The sequence below is a fragment of the Mytilus edulis genome, chromosome 7 (assembly GCF_963676685.1).
Source record: "Mytilus edulis chromosome 7, xbMytEdul2.2, whole genome shotgun sequence".
Taxonomy (NCBI): domain Eukaryota; kingdom Metazoa; phylum Mollusca; class Bivalvia; order Mytilida; family Mytilidae; genus Mytilus; species Mytilus edulis.
In genome coordinates this window covers 1,751,938-1,777,794 of record NC_092350.1, presented here as the reverse complement: position 1 = coordinate 1,777,794, position 25,857 = coordinate 1,751,938, and the positions used below count along the sequence as shown (strand labels likewise).

The 25,857-nt window shown below is 33.0% G+C and overlaps 1 protein-coding gene across 1 annotated transcript; it reads left to right on the top strand.

Moving 5' to 3' along the window:
- The first annotated feature begins 7,044 nt into the window (after nucleotides 1-7,044).
- Nucleotides 7,045-7,365, top strand: LOC139482564 (complement C1q-like protein 4). The gene has a single exon (XM_071266477.1). The coding sequence runs from the start codon at nucleotides 7,045-7,047 to the stop codon at nucleotides 7,363-7,365; it is 321 nt and encodes a 106-aa protein (XP_071122578.1).
- The last annotated feature ends 18,492 nt before the right edge of the window (nucleotides 7,366-25,857 follow it).

Genomic DNA, 25,857 nt, shown 5'->3' with positions numbered 1-25,857 from the left:
ATGTTTTTAAGTCCAGGATTTCGGGATCAGGGCCCCTCAGACCACCCCTCAAAGGAGCCTTAGTCATTTATACGAGATTCAAATCCTACAATTGGTATGTTAATAGGGCTCTCAAAAGGAAAAGCACTGATGAATTGTCCTAGAAACAGATTTTATAAGAATAATAACGGTCTAAATTTATTTCATGTTTGAAGCGGTGCAAATTTTTAATTTAATTTGACTTTTACTTAAAAATGCATTGTAGCAAAGGGGAAGAATATATGTTATAATGGTATGATACCAAACCCCTAACGGGAAGGATTGTGCCTGATATTCATGTGATTAAGACATAATCTTTCAATCAGTTTAATTGAAGTCTGGAGCTGGCATGTCAGTTAACTGCTAATAGTCTGTTGTTATTTATGTATTGTATTATTGTCAATTTGTTTATTTTCTTCTGACATCAGACTCGGACTTCTCTTGGACTGAATTTTAATGTGCGTATTGTTATGCGTTTACTTTTCTACATTGGTTAGAGGTATAGTGGGTGGTTGAGATTTCATGTTTAGCCCGTCGCATGTTTGTGCCTGTCCCAAGTCAGGAGCCTCTGGTCTTTGTTAGTCTTGTATTATTTTGAATTTTAGTTTTCTGTGTACCACTTGGAGTTTAGTGTGGCGTTCATTATCACTGAACTAATATATATATTTCGTTTACTTTTCTACATTGGCTAGAGGTATAGGGGGAGGGTTGAGATCTCACAAACATGTTCAACCCAAACGCATTTTTGCGCCTGTCCCAAGTTATGAGCCTCTAGCCTTTGTTAGTCTTGTATTATTTTAATTTTAGTTTCTTGTGTACAATTTGGAAATTAGTATGGCGTTCATTATCACTGAACTATATATATATTTGTTTAGGGGACAGCTAAAGGACGCCTCCGGGTGCGGGAATTTCTCGCTACATTGAAGACCTGTTGGTGACCTTCTGCTGTTGTTTTTTCTATGGTCGGGTTGTTGTCTCTTTGGCACATTCCCCATTTCCATTCTAAATTTTATTGTTTAATGGCCAGCTGAAGGACGCCTCCGGGTGCGGGAATTTCTCGCTGCATTGAAGACCTGTTGGTGACTTTCTGCTGTTGTCTGTTTTATGGTCGGGTTATTGTCTCTTTGACATATTCCCTATTTCAATTCTCAACTTTATTCAAAAAAGTAAAATCATAAAAATACTTAACTCCGATGAATATTCAAAACCGAAAGTCCATAATCAAATGGCAAAATCAAAAGATAAAACACACCAAACGAATAGACAAAAACTGTCATAATCATGACTTGGTACAGACATTTTCCTATGTAGATATCTTCTTTGTCAAAATTGACGTAAACTATAATGCATAAAATGACCAAAGAACAGCATGATAAATGTAATAAATAGGGTTGATCCTCGGTATATATTTCATGAGATATAATTTTCTAATACCTTGCCGAACTGTAGATTAACCATGATATTTTTTCAAAAATGTAATGAAACGTATTGGTCACCGAGCTTTTTTTCCAAGCTACACGTCGTGCATGCTTTTGCAATATTTGTAAATAAAACGGTCTTAATTAGTGTTTATCATATACTTAGACTAAATAACATATGATTTTTACCGTATGATAATAGCATTAAATTAAAGTATTTTCCATATTTTTCGAATTGGTGCTTAGCGGGCTGATATGAAAAGTTTATCACATGCTTCGATTGTTATCACATGCCTTTCTGTAACGTTATCACATGGCATTCCGGTGATACTCGGCAAATTCCGGAAAATACACCTCAATGCTACGTTTTCAGTGAAAAACATTACAAAGTAGTGTACAAAACAATTATTTGAATACTGGAAGTATATTGTGTAAAATAATTAAATTGTATTAAAAAAAAAAAATTAAATAAATGCATTTTTTAAGCTTTTCTGAAACTTTATTTAGAAAGTTACTTTAAAAAAGTTGACTTTTCCAAACAATGTTCATTATGTATATTGTTGAATTATTTTTTTGTCGATTCGTCCATATTAAAATGTGGGTTTTTTTCTCTGTTGAGGCATATGATAGAAAGATTTCATATTGACTATCAAATTTTGGGTCCGACGTCGGTGAATTTTTTTCTCTTTCAACTTCTTTTCGGGAACCACGTAGAAGGATCAATATATGAATCTGTTATTTTTTTCTACTGTTGAAGCATATGATAAAAAGATCATAACATGTCATTTTTCACATCGCATGTATTATCAGCCCTCGGTCAATATCAGCCCTCGAGCCATGCGGCTCTTGGGCTGATATTGAACCTAGGGCTGATAATACATGCGATATGAAAAATGCCATGTAATAATCTGATATTATCATATGTTTAGTAGTAAATACAGTAGTTTTGCATATGTGATAAATAGCCTGCTGTTTAATCCATATCGCGCAACTTTGATGCGCACCCTTTATCGCATACCCTTTATCACACCCCTAATTTTTTTTTTTTTTTTTACATAAAGTCAGTTTTGGTTTATTTTTTTTTTGCTTAAGAAAAATTTTCCTCAAAATAGGTAAATTTTTTGAATGACGTCATTGTTTGGTATGTGACGTCACGCACGTCGAGTTTTCATATTGTATGTGACGTCACGAACGTCAAGTTTTCATATTTTTTGGCACACTAAATGCAACTATGAAAAATACAAAACACACAAATTAATACAATAATAAACAAAATATTTTTAAAACAACAGCACGCAAATTGTAAGGTAACTCAGGTGCCTCGGATAAGTAATTGAGCAGTTCTTTTAAGGCCTTTGAAACAAAAAAAAAAGTAGAACTGAAGGTAACCCAGTGCTATGGATCAGAAAACAGTTCATATAATATAATACTCTTCTGTTTAAGGTAGATGGGGTGTCTAAATTATAATCCATAGAATCTTTTAATAATTTGCCAAAATGTAGTTCATATCCTGCTTGTTTAAAAACATTAATAAAAAGAATGGGTCACCGGACTTATTTTCACGCTACAGGTTGTTCAAAATTGTCAAGATTTTGTATAGATTATGCATGGAAATCCCATTTTTCCGCCATAAAACGCAAACCACACCATAGAATTTTGAGATAAAATATGAGAAGATAGCTTCAATATTATGCTTTCAGATAAGAAAAAGAAAAAATGGGGTCACCGAACTTGTTTTCTTGCTACATGTAAAAATGGGTAAATTCCTAACACATTCCATTGTAAAAGTAACACTATCTGGATTATCTGCCCTTGCATTTGAGTTGCCTCCCCTTATTTGACAAAGTTGGAAAAAAATGAATCAAACAAAAGGATTTTTATTTTTGTAAAATACAATCATAAATATGATCAAACATGGCATTTTCTATATTATAATGAAAATTCTTACACATGAATTACCTACTACTATAAAACTTTGCACATTTCATCAAAGATCTAGACCTTGTTTTCTAGTATTTCAAAATCCAAGATGGAGGAAGACACCCTATCTACCTTAAATATATGATAAAGTGTATAATACATGGCAAAATCCTTATCACATGCCGTATCACCCTCGACCTGATATTGATGTCTCGGGATGATACGACATATGATACGGATTTTGCCATGTATTATTCTCTATATATTCATTTTTGAAATTTTCTCCCAATATATCTGGGTGTGTTGTTGTTGTTTACACACCATTGTCAATATAAATGAATTTTATGCAATTGTCATACTAGTGAGAAGTTGGGCTAGCTAGAAACATAAGAAAGTGTCGAAATATGACAATTGTTGTACATTTGTTTGATATGTTTGAGTATTTAATATTAAATATTTGCGTAGAGACTTGCCGTTTAGAACTTCCTCGAAATTCGGTATTTTTATTATTCTATTTTTTCAAAGATCATTCTTAAAAAAACCTCTTTTATTAATAAAAAAAAAAAATATCTATACGGTAGAATATTTTGAAATTGAAAATGACGACGATGGGTATATAATAAGCTTTAAAACAATAAGGAGACAAATGATTGTCACCGAATTGCGCTTGTTTACTTGCTACAACTAAAAATAATGTGACGTTATTATTTCTTTATAAATATAAAACCACTATATAGATGAGTGATCTTCCTTTAAAAGTTGAGTTGAAAAATTAATCCAAATAAACAAAATATTGGGTATCTGTCAAAACAGTCTTAGTTTAAGTAATCTTTTTGACATTGTTCAAAATCTTTTTTTATTGATATGTTATTATAAGACGTATCACGGTACTTTTCTATCCCAAATTCATGTATTTGGTTTTGATGTTATATTTGTTATTCTCATCGGATTTTGTCTAATGCTTAGTCTGTTTCTGTGAATGTTACATTTTAATGTTGTGTCTTGTTCTCCTCTTATATTTATTCCCTCAGTTTTGGTTTGTTACCCCGATTTTGTTTTTTGTCCATAGATATACGAGTTTTGAACAGCGGTATACTACTGTTGTCTTTATTTATTTATATTGTGTCATAGCTGAGGTTTATTCGTTCTGTATATGCTTATTGTTTTTGTCTATATGTTTTTGATGAGTTACGCTATTTCAATTGATATACCATAAAAGGTGTCGTTTTATATTATGATGTTTCACTGCCATGTTAGATTAGGTTGAAAGTTAACGCATGTCAAAGTTTCAACCTGCTACATTTTTATGCACCTGTCCTAAGTGGTTCTTGTTTGTTGATGATGTTATAACTGTTTCTCGGTTCTCTTTTTTTAATATAGATTAGACCGTAAGTTTTCTTGTTTGATTTTTTTTGTGCTTTTCATTGTGGGGCCCTTAAAAGCTTGCTGTTTGGTGAGAGCTGAGGCGCTGTGCTGAAGGCCGCATGCAAAGTTATCTCTTTAGCATTCATATCCCATTGTCCTGATTAAATAAAAACAGTCTTACACGTTTAAAATTGTTAATTCGTCTCAAAATTCGCAGATGTATGCTACTGTGTAGTGCTGTTTTACAATCAAAGGTGGCGGTAGTCAGTTGATTTATATGAATGCTCTGTGACAATGAAACTTTTTGTTTGCAGTCAAATATATAAAAATGGAAAGTTTTCCAACTGGTTAAATTACTCGCTTTATTATAAAAAGGACTTTAAACAGAATAATTAGCTTATTGGAAAATGATTTTCTAAGACAAAAAGCAAATGTAGCGTGAACGAATCTGATAAACGCCAGTTATTGACCTAAATGTATAGCACGTGTAAAAACAAGCAGTTTTAAGTCCAGGGGACATTTTCGAATGTACAATTTAATTTGAAGGAAAATATAAAAGTTAAGAAAACTACTCGCCAGCTTTCAACTTTTGCTTTTTCTTGTTTATGTTTATTTACCACTATGAAAAATTGATGTTTATTTTATTAGCATGTATTTCATAAGTTTAAGTATCAAATTACAGGAAGTTTCAAATTACATATGTAAATCGCATATCAAATGGTCCAACACGCAATTCGGAAATAACATTTAAGCCTGCTACCTCAAGTCCGTAACAGTAACTTCTTTCAGAGTTTCCAGCCAAGTTTTGTCAAGGATGACGACTGCAGCCATTATATTCACTATGATAGGAGTCAAGGATGACGACTGCAGCCATTATATTCACTATGATAGGAGTCAAGGATGACGACTGCAGTCATTATATTCACTATGATAGGAGTCAAGGATGACGACTGCAGCCATTATATTCACTATGATAGGAGTCAAGGATGACGACTGCAGCCATTTTATTCACTATGATAGAAGTCAAGGATGACGACTGCAGCAATTATATTCACTATGATAGGAGTCAAGGATGACGACTACAGCCATTATATTCACTATGATAGGAGTCAAGGATGACGACTGCAGTCATTATATTCACTATGATAGGAGTCAAGGATGACGACTGCAGCCATTATATTCACTATGATAGGAGTCAAGGATGACGACTGCAGCCATTTTATTCACTATGATAGGAGTCAAGGATGACGACTGCAGCCATTATATTCACTATGACAGGAGTCAAGGATGACGACTGCAGCCATTATATTCACTATGATAGGAGTCAAGGATGACGACTGCAGTCATTATATTCACTATGATAGGAGTCAAGGATGACGACTGCAGCCATTATATTCACTATGATAGGAGTCAAGGATGACGACTACAGTCATTATATTCACTATGATAGGAGTCAAGGATGACGACTGCAGTCATTATATTCACTATGATAGGAGTCAAGGATGACGACTGCAGCCATTATATTCACTATGATAGGAGTCATACAAATAGGACAAATGGTTGCAGCTAACAAGACAGGTAAAATAAACTTAATTTTTTATACAATTAAGTAGATAATGAATGCGTAAAACTGTTAAAAGCTATGTGTTCTGTTATAATTCTATTGCTTATTTTGAGTTCGTTATTTTTGTCAATACTTTTATCATTTTGTTACAATAACACAGCCTATTTGTTACATGTCATTATCACTTTCTTTAATAATTATGTTGCAGATAATTCTTGTTCAGAAAACTTACTGGACCTGTTATGTAAATCCCAAAACCAAAAGTCTGAAGTTGGCGCTACGTTTATGTTATTTATATTTTCACAGATTAATGATTTTTTTCTGTAGTTATTATGAATCTTTTGCTAACGATATTATATTCATATCTTTTTTTAACCTTTTTACTCTACTGGTTCAATAACTATTGGGTGTCCATTTTTTCTAGAACTTCTTCTGACTGTATTTGTAGTTAGTAATGGTTTTTTTCTCCTCTGTTCTATCATGTTCAATGTTCAATTATGTAAAAAGAGCTTTCTAGTTTAGAATCTGTTAATTTGTTAATTAATTATACATGATTATACTGCTTCATTAACGGCACCATGATTTGAAATGATAAAATATGTTTATGTCTCGTCTATAATATCTTACTATCATTGATTCCTTATTCATTGAAATCTAGTATATACATTTTTTTTATATTTCATAGGGCTAACAAGGAAAACCAGGCCTGCATTTACTGCATCATTGACTGCTAAAAAAGGTCTTACCGCAAAACAAGTTATGATATTTGACAAAGTTTGGCTGAACACTGGAGATATTTATAATCCTGCAACAGGTGTTTTCACTGTACCAATGCATGGTTTGTATTTGGTTTCAAGCTCTATGATGTCTGACAGAGGAACACATCTTCACTGTCACTTGTGGAGGAATGATCAGAAAAATGTTGGAGTGTTTGGTACAGGATTTTCACAAGGTTCTTTGAACGCTGTCATGAACTTGAATAAAGGAGATAGCCTGACAATACGCCATGACGGGGGAGGTAATGAGAATGTATATGGTCTCCATTGGTCAATGTTCTCAGCTTACCTCATATCTAAATGAAAACGTCCAGAATGTTCAACATATCGGTTTAATTTAACAACCTTACAACAAATTCCCTCATGTTTTTATCTATTTTAACGTGTTTGTTTGTACAAATTCTTCATTCGTTTCCTTGAAAGATGTTTATATTTTAAATCCCTATCTACAAATGTGTAGTTTGATGGAGTTTTAATCATCGTATATACTACTTAAAGAAAAAGTCGCATATGTCTGATAATAAGATAAAAAAAACATATTATGCTTGAGCAAATAATTTATCCATCAGTGAAATTAATTGGTTTTGAAGTAGATTAAAGTAACTACGGGAACTATAAGATCGGTTCTTTGTGTCTTTTTGTCCTTATATCAGGGACTTGGTTGCCTCGGGCAAGCTATTTCCAACTAATTTTGCAGTTTGACATCCCTGTTACATCACTAGATTATACATGTGCATGTCTTAAGTCGGGAGCCTATGGCCCATCGGTTTTCGTGTATTGCTGTCTTTCATGTTTTTTCTATTGTTCATTGTTTTGTTTTAAGAAATAGGGACCACGTATTACGTTTGAATTTCTTGTCATGCCTGGTAATTTAATACTTTACTTTGAGGGAGGGTTTCGTTTTTCACTGATCACCGATGACCTGATTTTGCGTAGATCCACATCATGTTCATTCTGTTTGATAATTAAATTACTGGAAATTAAACCTCATTTACAACAATGTTGGCAAATCATTTTAGAAAATCAACTCTAGACACGCGTTTTACTTCTACGTATCTGCGATTCTGCTCATCCATATTTCATGGTGAAATGTCAAATGATATAAATTGAGAATGAAAATGGGGATGGTCATCAGACAACAAACTGAGAAAAAAGGAGCAAACTTCACAAGGCTACAAATACATCGAGAAAATACCGGACCCAAAGGCGGGATTTAGTTTTTCCCTTTAACAAAAATATGTACTAGATCATTGAACACTAAACTCAGAAACATATAAACGAACTACACAGAAAAAAAACCATACAAGACTAACAAAGCTCTTGACTTTTGCGAGATCTTAACCCTCCTCTATATTTCTAGCCAATGAAGAATAAAACAAACATAAATCCTTCTGCATTTTTTGCACCTATACCAAAAGTCGAGAACCTGATGTTAAGTTGTTTCTTGATGTGGTTCATAAATGTTTCTCGTTTTTTGTGTCCATATGGATTAAACCGTTACCTTTTCCTGTTTTAATGGTTCTACACGAGTCATTTTTTTGGTGCCTTTTATATCTTATTCTAATGCAACAACGTTTGTAACGTTCATTTTGATTGGATAACGTCACTTTCTTACATGGCATCAATTGACAATTGATGCTATGGGACGTACGCGCAAGCGCAGACGGCATATGACAGATTTTAAATACATGTTTTAACGTTGTTTTCTGTCAGTTTCATTAGAATGGAGATAACAATATTGTATTTTAAGCTCCGACGTCATCAATTTGGGATTTGATGGTCGCAAATCCCCGTTTACTGTCTCCGCTAACGCGTCGCCAGTAAACTTAATTTGCGACCATCAAATCCCCAATTGATGCCGTCGGAGCTTAAAATACAATACAGTTATCTTCTAATTGTTTGTTGTGAGCCAAGGTATCGCGTTGAAGACATTACTTTGACCTATAATGGTTTACTTTAACAAATTGTGGCTGGAGAGTTGTCTCATTTTCACTCATACCACATCTTATGTATATAAACACACAGTAAAACTCAGTTTAAAAGAAGCCCTAGTCCGATGTTTAAACAGGTAGCAGAAGAGACAAAGCAAACTAACAATGATAAAAAAAAAATAAAGGACTTATGGCAATTACTGACATGGCAGCTCCAGATCTGAATTTAATCAAACACTATTTTTGATTGTTTTTACCTTCTATGTCTGTTAGTTTTGCTCATACATTATTGTCAATATATATTGGAATTGTATGCGACTGTTATATGCGTGAGAGGTTTATCGTGAAGTTACTAGCTAGAATCAGCATTTTTCCATTTTTAAAGGGCATAACTCATTAACAGTACAAGTGACACCAATAAAATTCAAACTAGATCTGTATTTTCTGGTAATAAGCATTGAGTATTAGTTTCAAAACATTTGGTTGTAGTTAGTTGGAGAATGGAAACAAAAAAGTCAGCAATTTTTCCATTTGTTAAATTACCCTAGAACAGACGTACTTACGAACAAGGGTACAACTTAATGCCCCCTTCGCTACGGTGAGGACATACACATTCTACATGTTATATCAGAGGAAATATATACCAACAATCTACTTTAAACTGTGCCAGACTTTGTCAATGTTTGTATGGTATATGATGGAAAAGGACAGCTTGTCTATTATTTTTTTTAATAACCTAACTGAATTATTATTTGTATAAGGTAGAGTTATCCCATCTTTATAGTTCTCAAAACATATTCTCTTTGTGGGCCTTGAGGAACATTTTCTGGTCCAAACTAGTTTATTTTGTTTTGATTCTCAAAACCTTAGGACCACCATAAACAAAAAACAATCATGGAATTTTCCTCAATTTTATCGATTGTTATATATACACATTTGTATGTCCCTGCCGTGGCGGAGGGGTAATTAAGGTTTACCAATTAAGTCCGAAAGTTGCTTTATGTTCTCTAACTTAAGTTTGCCTCAACCATGTCAACCAAATGTAATTAAACTTACTCACATTGATAATTACTACAACATAAAGACCAAGTTTGAATTTTGGTGGTGTGACATAAGCGTTCCTGATGACGCAAGAAATTATTAAACGTGTTGTTTTCATTTATTTACATCACTGGATCGATACCTTTGCTGGTGGACTATCAGTCCCCGAGGGTATCATCAGCTCAGTAGTCAGTATTTCGGTATTTCAGGTACTAACATGATTTAACAAACTTTACTAAAATTGTCTGTTTATAAATTTTGAAATTATTAAAAAGACTAAGGTTTCAACTCCCTCAGGCAAAGTTGGCTTTAGATGAATTTGGCTATTTATTTTAGGTATTGTTGACATATAGCTCTACCACAGTGTCGGCACTTATCCATCTTCGGATTTCAAATGTTTGGCTTTGAGCGTTACTGATGAGGGTAAATCAAGAAAAGCGCTTCGGACGCAAGAAATTATTAAACGTGTCGTTTTCTATTCTTTAATCGTTCTACAGTTATGCCCTTTTACAAATAGAAATATTGCTGAATTTTTCGTGTTCGTTCCATAACTTTAGTTTGTCTTTACTAAATCTTATAGTACGGTGACAAATCGTGTAAATTTGAAAATTTTATTGACCGAAATACCTCACGGCTAATTTTGGTCTTATTTTGTAGATAAATATAATATCCTTTGATTAAGGCATGTCGTAGAGTTTCAAAGTGGTGCAGATTTTTGAAAACTGCGGTCAAAGGTCAAAAGGGGAGATTTTAAAAAAATCGAAAATTGTAGACATTTTTGACAATTTCTCGGTAGTCTCGCATGTTAAATGAGAAATTTGTTTAGATTGAAGCATGCACAAGAAATGCAAAAAAAAAAAAAAAAATGAAACACAAATATCTTTATCTACGAAATTTATCGACAAATAATATTTAGCTATGCAATAATATATAGCACCTATAAAAATATTTTTGGGAAAGTTTTGTTAAAATGCCACAAGGAACAGAGTAGAAAAAAGAACATTAAAGTTAACACCCGGTCCATGTATCGTTTTTGTTCATGTGTACTATATCGTCATTGAAATTGCAACTATTGGAGATTATAATGTGCTTATCTACCTTGTCATTTGTTAATGTTCCTTTGTCATAAATGTTTGATTTTGCTGTCCGAGTATTGAAAATAAGATGAGCATTCTTATTCAAAATACTGTGTCATCCGAGTCTTATTAAGCCATCATTTGTCTGGATGATATTGTATGTCTCTGAAACCGATATTATCAAGATGCTTGATTTCTTGATTGACAACATATTTGTAACGTTCGGAGGACGTGTTTTTCAACAGACTGTCGGCATCCCAATGGGAACAAATTGTGCCCCTCTACTTGCCGACTTGTTTCTTTATTATTATGAGGCTGACTTCATGCAGGAACTTCTTAGGAAGAAAGATAAGAAGTTAGCAATATCCAGATTCTTTAAATCTACTTTCCGCTATATAGATGACGTACAATTCAAAATTTGGTGACTATGTGGAACGCATCTATCCCATCGAATTGGAGATAAAGGATACTACAGATACAGTTATGTCGGCTTCATATCTTGACTTACATCTAGAAATTGACAATGAGGGTCGGTTGAAAACAAAACTTTACGTCAAAAGAGATGATTTCAGCTTTCCTATTGTGAACTTTCCATTTCTAAGTAGCAACATTCCAGCAGCACCTGCATACGGGGTATATATATCCCAATTGATACGATATTCCCGTACTTGCATTTCCTATCATGATTTTCTTGGTAGAGGGTTACTGCTCACAAGGAAGCTATTAAACCAAGAGTTCCAAATGGTGAAGTTGAAATCAACCCTTCGTAAATTGTACGGACGCCATCACGAGTTGGTTGACCGTTATGGAATAACCGTTTCACAAATGATATCGGATATGTTCCTTACGTCGTAACTACAATCCCCTTCCCTTTCATGAATGTGACCTACCGAATTAGACTATTTACCGGATTTGTAATCACATAAGCAACACGACGGGTGCCACATGTGGAGCAGGATCTGCTTACCCTTCCGGAGCACCTGAGATCACCCCTAGTTTTTGGTGGGGTTCGTGTTGTTTATTCTTTAGTTTTCTATGTTGTGTCATGTGTACTATTGTTTTTCTGTTTGTCTTTTTCATTTTTAGCCATGGCGTTGTCAGTTTGTTGTTTTAGATTTATGAGTTTGACTGTCCCTTTGGTATCTTTCGTCTCTCTTTTTGTATTTACTCTCCCTTTATTTCAAGCTCTAAACTTAAAAAAAAACCTCACACACAAGATACATGTGTATATACTCCATGTGATTATTTTACTTGTTTGTCTATCTTATTGATCACTAAATGCCACATTGCAACATAATACTAACCACTAATAATAATATATACGACAACTTTTTTGTCCTTTTGTAAAATAACAATAGTTCACCCATGGGTAAATGAGAATGATACTTTGTTAATTTCGTTTATCCGACGCACTATTCTGATTTGATTTTCGACAGGAACGCTTAAACCAAAACCATATTGAAAGCCAGGGATGTAGAAAACCTAGATGTAGATATTGAAACCAAAGTGGTATAAGTCAAGAGCAAAATTCGTCTATTGATTTTAACATGAAATATCCATTGCTGTTCATTAACTGGAAGGCATACCGTCAAACAAACAGGAAACAACAATTCCAAAATGCCCTTGATAATAAAAATACTATAACCTTGACTTCGCTCATCCGACAGGATATTCGATACGATGAGCATATCTACATTGCACATTGTTATTGATGTAAATAGATACTATTAGTACTTGATAAATTGCATGCTTATATTGGTGATTTTAAATCTGTTCAAAGTTTTGATTTTTCTACCCTGTATACCACATTGCCTCACATTCTCATTAAGAAAAAATTAACACACCTAATTAAATGGGCATTTAAAAAGTCAGAATGTGAATATATATGTTCAAACTCTTTTAGGTCATTTTTTAGTAGCAATAAACAAAAAAACTATGTCAATTGGACATGCTTTGATACTATATATGCCCTTGAATTTTTACTAGATAACATTTTTGTTCGCTTTGGGGATTCCGTATATCGTCAGATTATCGGAATTCCAATGGGGACTAACTGTGTACCACTTATTGCGGACCTGTTTTCGTATTGCTATGAGTTACAATTTATGACAAAATAAGCAAAGACCCATCGAAACAACATCTTATAAACAAATTTAATAATACTTTTAGATATTTGGATGATATTTTGGCTCTCAATAATGACGACTTCAGTATGTATATTAAAGAAATTTATCCTGTTGAACTTACTTTAAATAAAGCTAATACTAACAATGACCACTGCCCTTTCCTCGATCTTGATATCTATATCACTAACGGAAAGCTGAATACTAAAATTTATGATAAAAGAGATGATTTTTCATTTCCTATCGTTAGTTATCCATTTTTAGATGGTGACGTTCCCTTGTCACCATCTTACGGTGTTTATATATCTCAACTTGTACGATTCGTTCGTGTATGTAACAATGTTTTAGATTTTAACGAGAGAAATTTATGTATTACTGAAAAATTATTACACCAGGGTTTTCGATATCACAAACAAGTCAAAACATTTACTAAATTTTATCATCTGTATAAGGACATCATTCGTAAATATAGCTCAACATACGTTCAGGTATTTCACATCCAATTTTTTATGGAAATATTCTTTATAAAGCACAAAGGTGTCAGTATTCACCTCAAAAACTAACAAAACCTTTGAATAGACTTATTAAGAAGGGATATAGTTACGAGACTGTTGTCAGGTCATTAAAGATTGCATATTTTGGCGTTAATATTGATTCACTTATAGGGTCTTTGCATCGGAACTAAACACATTTATTCAAAAACCAGTTGTTGGCATGACACGGGTTATGTTCTTCTCATATATGTTATGATGGTATGATACTAAACCCCTAACGGGAAGGATTGTGCCTGATGTTCATATGATGAAATCATAATCTTTGAGTCAGTTTAATTGAAGTCTGGAGCTGGCATGTCAGTTAACTGCTAGTAGTCTGTTGTTATTTATGTATTATTGTCATTTTGTTTATTTTCTTTGGTTACATCTTCTGACATCAGACTCGGACTTCTCTTGAACTGAATTTTAATGTGCGTATTGTTATGCGTTTACTTTTCTACATTGGCTAGAGGTATAGGGGAAGGGTTGAGATCTCACAAACATGTTTAACCCCGCCGCATTTTTGCGCCTGTCCCAAGTCAGGAGCCTCTGACCTTTGTTAGTCTTGTATTATTTTAATTTTAGTTTCTTGTGTACAATTTGGAAATTAGTATGGCGTTCATTATCACTGAACTAGTATATATTTGTTTAGGGGCCAGTTGAAGGACGCCTCCGGGTGAGGGAATTTCTCGCTACATTGAAGACCTGTTGGTGACCTTCTGCTGTTGTTTTTTTCTATGGTCGGGTTGTTGTCTCTTTGGCACATTCCCCATTTCCATTCTCAATTTTATTCTAGAATTTTCAGTATAGCCTTCTTAATATTCATAATATATCTTGGTACCTTTTACAATCTAATAATTTTTTAGTACTCAGCTGTCTAAAAATGATTTTTTTTAAACATAACTTTCAAATCAACGGGGATCAAAATGCTAAACCAAACTTCTTACTGTGTATTGCTACCTCAGTGGCGGGTACTTGTGGGAGGATTCGGGGTTTTGAACACCCACAAGAAAATAAATGAAAACGGAACGATTGATTTAAATAAAAGGATGTTCTATATATTGTATATTTTTGTTTATTCTAAAATCTATACGATGCTTTATTTTTGTCTAGTTTCCTAATCAAAATAATTAAAATGAGAAGATAAATACCTTACAGCTTCAGTTTCCGTCGATGCTGAAGTGTTTAATCTTAGAAAACAAGTTAAGCGTCTTTGACCTACTATATCTTTTATTCGGATACTCTGTGACAATATGATGGCTTAAAATGTATATATAAATATATATTATATATATTTATATTTATATTTAGGATTATATATTCTCAAAAATGTTTATTAAATTAAATAAAATTCAGGGGAATATCTATTAAGAAAAACATGACCTTGTAAAAGGTTGTTCAATTGACCTCTAGGTTATATATATATATATATATAACATGTTTACATTCAGACCAAGTAGTGACATGTAGCAATTAGTTAAAACAATGGACATACGTGCATTCTTTGACCATCAATCTCCAGGTTGGTCAAAGCATGTCAAAACATGTCAATTAGAAAGTATTGGTTGATTGTCAGACTTTAGTTCAACCTTTTGCCGTTCTGCCTATGGAAAAGTATATCTCATCAGGTTCATGGTTAATTGCTACAAGGATTCCTTTAAAATTTGCAATAGCTTGTAGATATGGGGATCAGAAAATAACTTCTAGTATAGAAATTTTTCCACCTATAGATATTTTACGATTAAATGAATCATGTACTGCTAACAATGATTATATGGCGCTTTTGCCTTTTCTTCACTCAAAAAGTAAGTTTCAAGTTCAAGATCAATTTGCAGAATTAATCAAGGCATATAACTTTACTAACCTAGGGATATGGAAGCCTTTTCATAAAACTTTTCCAAAATTCAATTTAACAAAGCTACCAAAAGAACTAAAAAATATCGATAATATACCAATGGATAACTTAATTTACCAATTAAACCAGTTAGATTCTATTGAGGACGACCTTGGACTACCAAATTGGGCTTATGCTTTAATCTATTTTTTGTTGCTTTTGCCATAGGGATAATGTTATATTTATTTTGTAAATATCGTCAAAACATTAAGAATAGGTGTTTAGCCAAGAGAATGAATAATAATAAAGAGGTTCAAATAGTCACAAGGTACCTTGGTAGTGATCAAGTGGTGTCAACTAATGTTGAGGGCGATGGTACTGCCTCCAGAGATGATAAAATAGCTTCTGCACCATTATTGGAATCAACCACTAAGAACCATTATCCAGTACTCAATTTGTCAACCAATGAGTAGTAGCTATCAAGTAAATTGACTACAAAAAAAATGATGATTGGACAAAACCACTGGATATTGGCTTTGATTATTGGACACAACGCAGACGATTAGATGTACATAAAACTATACGATCACATAACTTATATTGGTAGAGGGAATTGTTCTACAGCATCACAGGTAGATTTGCCTGTAATGTTTCAGCCGGTGATAACTGAGCAACCTAGTCAGGGACTCTGAATTAACAGAGTAGGTAAGCTAGGTCAGTTAGGAGTAAATCAACGACAGATGGTGGATCATATGCAGGTTGGATTTTCGCCGATGGATGGTGGATCACATGCAGGTTGGATTTTCGCCGATGGATGGTGGATCATATGCAGGTTGGAATTTCGCCGATGGATGGTGGATCACATGCAGGTTGGATTTTCGCCGATGGATGGTGGATCACATGCAAGTTGGATCTTCGACGATGAATGGTGGATCACATGCAAGTTGGATTTTCGACGATGGATGGTGGATCACATGCAGGTCGGAGTAATTGCAGTACTTCTAAATGATGGGAATTGGCGTTGCAGATAAACAAAGGGATTGTTGGAGTTGACAACGACGATCAGAGGAGCAGTTCACTGGAGTTGGGGTTATGAAGACGGTCCGCAGTTAATGGTTGCGCCTTTTTCTGGAAATAAGAAGTTCCGATATTTGATGTTACGAACTTAGTTATTCACACAAGAATTGTATGAACTATACATTGCTGAACATTTAGATGTTGTTGAACTTTTGAAATGATTTTGTTTATGAATACTTTTTGTTGTTTTTAGGGAAATTGCGAGCATTCATATTGTCACCGATTTTAACTAAAATATAAAATTATATTTCTTAAGAAAGGGAGGAATGTGACAATATAATGGCTTAAAATGTATATATAAATATATATTATATATATTTATATTTATATTTAGGATTATATATTCTCAAAAATGTTTTTTAAATTAAATAAAATTCAGGGGAATATCTATTAAGAAAAACATGACCTTGTAAAAGGTTGTTCAATTGACCTCTAGGTTATATATATATATATATAACATGTTTACATTCAGACCAAGTAGTGACATGTAGCAATTAGTTAAAACAATGGACATACGTGCATTCTTTGACCATCAATCTCCAGGTTGGTCAAAGCATGTCAAAACATGTCAATTAGAGACAACTTAATAGATATTCATCCCTGTATCTTTTGATTTAAGACTATAATGGTCAAATTAATAGAAACCTTGACACCTTATATTCTGTATATAAACTTGTGGATTTTATTGTATGATCAGACCGGCTCAGGCAAGCTAATAAACTTATAGCAAAACTATATCTTGTTATAACTCCTCCAATTTCAAAGGGAGCATTCGAAAAGAACCCAGATGGAACCAAGAAGTTGGGTTGCGATAACAAAACAATCCGGATGTTGAACCAGTTTCCATGGTTTCGAACCAAAGAATCCGGATAGAACCAAGGTTCAGAACCAAAAATCCAAGATGGAACCAAGGTTTAGAACCAGAGTGCCCGGATAGAACCTAATTGCATTCGGAATTCTCATGACTTTTTATACCTTAAACGTATTTCCAAAATCAATTATTTATGTAGTATATTTATATATAATTATTATGTATGAAATACCTCTAAATACATACACGAAGTTTGTGACGCAATTTCACCAAAAAACAAGACAAAAGACATTTGGGTTATTATTGGATTTATTGAAAGATATATGAAAACAGTTTTAGAAAAGGTATGACTTCAAGCGATTGAAATTCTACTTTTGGCCAAAGGAGTAGGTCCAGTAAGAGCCGATTTTGGTCACAAATTTCATGTTCATCTAATACAAGATTTTGGACACTTTTCAAACACTTGAGTGTCTATATCAATTGATTCGATAAGTTTATGTGAAAGATTTTAACTGATTTAGTTATTAAAAACGCTCCGATTGAAGCTTAAATATGAAAAATCTGTCAAATATGCCAAAAAACGTCACTTTTCAGATGGGTTTTGTCAAAATTGAAAGTGGCCTTATCCGTGTTCATCCTCAACCTTTATATATGTTATGTATTATCATCAAATACAACTTATATTTCAATATAATGAATGAACACGAATGCGGCCTCTTTCATTCAAGACCGAAACCATCTAAAATTTAATTAAAATGCTAAAATTGTGAAGATTTCAGTAATTTAACATGACTTAATGATGCTTGTTCCCGATATATGTGCGTTGTATTGTAAAAAAACAGCCCATATTTATGTAGCAGAGGCATTCTATTTTCCAATAAATAACTGAAAGATTACATTTTCACAATTTTTTAAAACTGCTATATGTTGGGGTCAAAGCGGGATCTTACTGAATCTACTCTTTTTGGGGAAATATGTGACACCTTAAAAGTGTTTGTAAACATTACATTAATTTCTAGACCGATAACAGGTCTATTTTTGTCCATCTGATGAGTTACGACTTTTTCAACTGATTTTTATAGTTCATTATAACGTTGTACTATTATACCACTGTCCCAGGTTACGGGAGGGTTGGGATCCCGCTAACATGTTAAACCCCGCCACATTATTTATGTATGTTCCTGTCCCAAGTCAGGAGCCTGTAATTCAGTTGTTGTCGTTTCTTTATGTGTTACATATTTGTTTTTCGTTCATTTTTTTTATATAAATAAGGCCGTTAGTTTTCTCGTTTGAATTGTTTTACATTGTCTTATCGGGGCCTTTTATAGCTGACTATGTGGTATGGTCTTTGTGCATTGTTAAAGGCCGTACGGTGACCTATAGTTTTTAATGTCTGTGTCATTTTGGTCTGTTGGGGATAATTGTCTCATTGGCAATCATACCACATCTTCTTTTTTATACTAGCTGTAAGAATAGTACGGAGAGTCAAACAGAAAATAGTCCATAAAACATGTAAAAATAATCTTGGTGTTCTTATAAACCATCTTTGAAGGCTAAACTAGTTCTCAGCTGTCTAAAGATGATTTTTTTTTCATGATAACTTTCGTGTTGTGTCGTTGGTCTCCTCTTATATTTAATGCGTTTCCCTCAGTTTTAGTTTGTTACCCCGATTTTGTGTTTTGTCCATGGATTTATGAGTTTGAACAGCGGTATACTACTGTTGCCTTTATTCATATTTGAAAAATCCACCGGGATCAAAATGCGAAACCAAACATCTAACTGTGTTTTGCTACCTCAGTGGCGGGTACTTGTGGGAGGATTCGTGGTTTTGAACACCCACAAGAAAATAAATGAAAACGGAACGACTGATTTAAATAAAAGGATGTTCTATATATTGTATATTTTGGTTTATTTCTAAAATCTATACGATGCTTTATTTATGTCTAGTTTCTTAATCAAAATAATTAAAATGAGAAGATAAATACCTTACAGCTTCAGTTTCCGTCGATGCTGAAGTGTTTAATCTTAGAAAACAAGTTAAGCGTCTTTGACCTACTATATCTTTTATTCGGATACTCCTCAAATTTGAACGGGAGCATTCGAAAAGAACACAGATGGAACCAAGAAGTTGGGTTGCGATAACCAAACAATCCGGATGTTGAACCAGTTTCCATGGTTTCGAACCAAAGAATCCGGAAAGAACCAAGGTTCAGAACCAAAAATCCAAGATGGAACCAAGGTTTAGAACCAGAGTGCCCGGATAGAACCTAATTGCATTCGGAGTACTAATGACTTTTTATACCTTAAATGTATTTCCCAAATCATTTATTTATTAAGTATATTTATATATAATTATATTTTGAAGCTAAGTTGACACAAACTCCTGTGAATTCATCATCATTCATACGATACTTTTTTTGTGGTTGTCATGGGTATTGATAGAAATGCAACTTCACACGTGCAACGAAGTGCAATTTTACCTAAGATTTTAATCCTGATTTTCCTATGTATTTATATTGTAGTCCTGTAGTGTTGTGTTGCCATTTTAATGTTATATTTCACATGGCCATAAAAGAGGGAGGTTTGGCATGCCACAAAACCAGGTTCAACCCACCATTTTGTCCGTTAAAATTGTCCTGTACCAAGTCAGCAATATGGCCATTGTTATATTATAGTTCGTTTCTGTGAGTTACATTTTAACGTTGTGTTTCCGTTGTGTCGTTTATTTTCTCTTATTTTTGAGTGTGAATTCACATTACTATAAGACGTGTCACGGTACTTATCTATCCCTAACTCATGTATTTGGTTTTGATGTTATATTTGTTATTCTCATAGGATTTTGTCTAATGCTTAGTCCGTTTCTGTGTGTGTTACATTTTAAAGTTGTGTCGTTGTCTCCTCTTATATTTATTGCGTTTTCCTCAGTGATAGTTCGTTACCCCGATTTTGTTTTTTGTCCATGGATTTATGAATTTTGAACAGCGGTATACTACTGTTGCCTTTATTTGGCATACCAAGGAAAAGAAAGATCCAATAAATTACACTTGTTACAACTCAACTCAATCCGAGAAAATAAATGAATCCACAGTAGCTATAACTAACACTTTAATCTACCTTAAACCAGAAGTTTATCAAGTAGTATAAACTATGAAATCCGGGTCTAAACTATAATTTAGGAAATATACTTTGAACAGTTTACTACATAATGAACGTGTGTACATCAAGCTAGAGGACCAAAAGCTACTTGAAACAAATCAAAATGGCTACATGTTACAAGAGCAGACTTAAAGACTAAAGTTACGACTAAAATATAGTACTTCGTCGGACTGTAAAATCTGAGCCTTCTTTAAATGTGTTACTCCAAACATAAGATTGACCGTACAAATGAAACTACTTTAACCATGACCCTTAAGTTAAAATTTGCAATCTTTGAAACCTTACCCAAGTCACTGTGTTTTAGATATAGCTTCTTACATCAGTGACCGCCGTGTTAAAAAAAAACACTTGCTAGACCATACTAAGCCTAATGTCAAGATTATCTTTTTCTCGGTTTGAATAATCATCAACAACAGACACAGACACGAAGTAATGACAGAATATTTTCAGGGTGCTGTTGACTAAGGGGATCAGTTTCACACAGATCTAAAGTTGAGTGGAAGTCATGAACATTATTCTCACATGGACAATCCTATTTAGTCGTAAGATGTTTTGTGAAATTGATCATTGATGCTTGTTAACATTGATAAATAAAAACAACAGCAGTATTCCGCTGTTTGAAATTTATAAATCGATTGAGAAAAAAACAAATTAGGTTACTGATAACTAAAACTGAGGGAAACACATCAAGTATAAGAGAAGAACTACGATACAACAGAAACACAAAATAAAATGTAACACACACAGTAACGTACTATGATAAAACAATGGCCATTTTCATGACTTTGTGCAGAACGTTTAAAGAAAAAAATAGTGGGTGGAACCTGGTATGCGTTTTAATGGCAATGTTAAATATAACATTTAAATGACAACATTACATGACAGGACTACAGTACAAGGAAATGCAAAAACATTCAGGACGACGAAATACACAAATAAACAGAATTTTGGGGCCCTTTATAGCTTGTTGTTCGGTGTGAGCCAATGCCCCGTGTTGAAGGCCGTAAATTGACCTATAATGGTTACTTTTATAAATTGTTATTTGGATGGAAAGTTGTCTTATTTGGCACACTCACCACATCTACCTATATCTAATTACAATAGGACATTTCAACATGCTAATAGTTATCAAAGGTGGCTTATACTTTAATGCACCATATGTGCGTTTGGTCTACATAAGACTCAGCAGTGACGCTCAGATCAAAATGGTAAAGAAAGCCAAACAAGATTTAAGTTGAAGATCATTGGTGAGCAATAAGTCTAAAAAGTGGTGACAAATACGGCTAATGATATCTATGCCTTGGATAAGAAAATCCTTAGTATTTAGTATAATTCGTACTTTTACAAACAGTAAATGTATATAAATTACCATATACTTGATGTTTAAGTCAACAACGAAGTGGTGAGTTACCACAGAATAAAAATAAACACGTAAAACAAAAGACGAAAGCACACAGAACAGAACAAAATAACCTTGCATTGTCACCTACAGAATAACGCTACGCTACAAAATGAAGTCACAGGTAAAAGTAACGTTACGATAATTTTCGAAAAGATTGATATAGTTGAAAATCTGGTTTGTAATTATGGCATGAAATAATCAAATCATTGACCAAGAAAATTCTTTATTTTTGTAAAGCATGTGAGTGATTGATAACAAACTACATAATGTCTTATATAAAAAGCTATTGTATTTAGTCAATAAATCAAATGTCATAAATTTGACTGAAGGATGTTCGCTTGTCATGTTTCAGATCATCTAAAATTTAATTAAAATGCTAAAATTGTGAAGATTTCAGTAATTTAACATGACTTAATGATGCTTGTTCTCGATATATGTGCGTTGTATTGTAAAAAAACAGCCCATATTTATGTAGCAGAGGCATTCTATTTTCCAATAAATAACTGAAAGATTACATTTTCACAATTTTTTAAAACTGCTATATGTTGGGGTCAAAGCGGGATCTTACTGAATCTACTCTTTTTGGGGAAATATGTGACACCTTAAAAGTGTTTGTAAACATTACATTAATTTCTAGACCGATAACAGGTCTATTTTTGTCCATCTGATGAGTTACGACTTTTTCAACTGATTTTTATAGTTCATTATAACGTTGTACTATTATACCACTGTCCCAGGTTACGGGAGGGTTGGGATCCCGCTAACATGTTAAACCCCGCCACATTATTTATGTATGTTCCTGTCCCAAGTCAGGAGCCTGTAATTCAGTTGTTGTCGTTTCTTTATGTGTTACATATTTGTTTTTCGTTCATTTTTTTTATATAAATAAGGCCGTTAGTTTTCTCGTTTGAATTGTTTTACATTGTCTTATCGGGGCCTTTTATAGCTGACTATGTGGTATGGTCTTTGTGCATTGTTAAAGGCCGTACGGTGACCTATAGTTTTTAATGTCTGTGTCATTTTGGTCTGTTGGGGATAATGGTCTCATTGGCAATCATACCACATCTTCTTTTTTATACTAGCTGTAAGAATAGTACGGAGAGTCAAACAGAAAATAGTCCATAAAACATTGATCATTGATGCTTGTTAACATTGATAAATAAAAACAACAGCAGTATTCCGCTGTTTGAAATTTATAAATCGATTGAGAAAAAAACAAATTAGGTTACTGATAACTAAAACTGAGGGAAACACATCAAGTATAAGAGAAGAACTACGATACAACAGAAACACAAAATAAAATGTAACACACACAGTAACGTACTATGATAAAACAATGGCCATTTTCATGACTTTGTGCAGAACGTTTAAAGAAAAAAATAGTGGGTGGAACCTGGTATGCGTTTTAATGGCAATGTTAAATATAACATTTAAATGACAACATTACATGACAGGACTACAGTACAAGGAAATGCAAAAACATTCAGGACGACGAAATACACAAATAAACAGAATTTTGGGGCCCTTTATAGCTTGTTGTTCGGTGTGAGCCAATGCCCCGTGTTGAAGGCCGTAAATTGACCTATAATGGTTACTTTTATAAATTGTTATTTGGATGGAAAGTTGTCTTATTTGGCACACTCACCACATCTACCTATATCTAATTACAATAGGACATTTCAACATGCTAATAGTTATCAAAGGTGGCTTATACTTTAATGCACCATATGTGCGTTTGGTCTACATAAGACTCAGCAGTGACGCTCAGATCAAAATGGTAAAGAAAGCCAAACAAGATTTAAGTTGAAGATCATTGGTGAGCAATAAGTCTAAAAAGTGGTGACAAATACGGCTAATGATATCTATGCCTTGGATAAGAAAATCCTTAGTATTTAGTATAATTCGTACTTTTACAAACAGTAAATGTATATAAATTACCATATACTTGATGTTTAAGTCAACAACGAAGTGGTGAGTTACCACAGAATAAAAATAAACACGTAAAACAAAAGACGAAAGCACACAGAACAGAACAAAATAACCTTGCATTGTCACCTACAGAATAACGCTACGCTACAAAATGAAGTCACAGGTAAAAGTAACGTTACGATAATTTTCGAAAAGATTGATATAGTTGAAAATCTGGTTTGTAATTATGGCATGAAATAATCAAATCATTGACCAAGAAAATTCTTTATTTTTGTAAAGCATGTGAGTGATTGATAACAAACTACATAATGTCTTATATAAAAAGCTATTGTATTTAGTCAATAAATCAAATGTCATAAATTTGACTGAAGGATGTTCGCTTGTCATGTTTCAGATTTTCGAAATCCTTTGGTTTTTTTCAATTTGAATGCCTTACAACATTTTGTCAAATAAAATCTTTGTCATTTTTTTTGATAATTTTTGAGAATTGTGACTCGTTAATGATAAATCTATGAAAAATCAAGAGAGAATATTTTCCCGAAAATATTTCAGTTATTATTATCTCGAAAACAAGCACACGGACCTGTATATTTTATTTGCTATTTTGGTTCCTTTATTAATCCCCTATCAGTATATATTAGTGTTATGAAAAGCTTGATACTTTGAAAGGTAGCGAACTTCCTTAAATAATAGATAAGCATATCTAATTCATAATAAATACAAAAAATGTGTTATTATGGAAATTGAATAAAAAACAAATCAATATATAAAATCAATATAGTCAATTAATCAAACGTAATATTTGTTTATTTAAAAAAAAATTAGGTACCATGACTTTTTTATAAATAAAGCAGCATACTGCATACGCATAATTGAGAGACATGAAGGACATAAAAAACTACAGAATCCGAGCTATCAATATCATCTATATTTGAATAAATATTTTCATTTTGTTTAAAGACTCAAGTCTTCAGTTTTTATTAACCGTCCATTTAAATCAGAAATGTCCCATCCTCATCTATTTCTTTTAAAACCCAATGTTTACATAAACGGTCTCCTAAATAATAATAAAGCGATATTAGAAGACAATAATTGTATGAAATGTGTACCAGTATTGTCATGTAAAATTGGAAAAAAAAACGGTGTACTTTTCATGTTTAGAAAAACAAAGACTAAATGGTTTCATTTCATTTTGTAATTGTTACAACTAAAGTTTTGGTTAAAGAAAAAGATAAAGATTTTTTTAAATTGTAATTTTGAGAGTGATCTCCCTTTCGTGAGACATTCATAACAAGTCATACTTCCTATGATCAGAGAGGTATTTTAAAAGAAAGGTAATGTTTTATTCGTTAACCAGGAAGTGGGGAATCTACCAAAATATATTATCAAATCTTGTAAAATTAAGGCGTTTAATCTCTTTTGTTTGTTGGTATATGTATGGTTTAAAAAAAACATTAATACAGAACTCTTAGTTTAATATCTTTTGTCTGCTATATTAACGATAATAAGCATTACACTTTTAGATATTTTAGATAAAAACAGTTTTACACATATGGCTTCAAATTCAAATTTAACCAAAACATTTTTCATTTTTTTAAGAAAGTAGAGAAAAAGTATTTTCACTTTATTATTGACACATTGATTTTCAATAAGTAGCCTGACAATCAGCATTAGATTCAAACCTGTGATTACATAAGTAATGTGTAGCCATCTTGGATGTGTCCTGATCGTAAGAAATTACTATACTGAACTTAGTGCTTAGTTATCGCTCAGTGCATAAAATCTTTTACAACAAATGACTCTCACACAAAAAACATAAGATGCGTAACCATGTATTTTATAGTCAAACGCAGTAACGAAATATACTTAGAATTATTATTTAT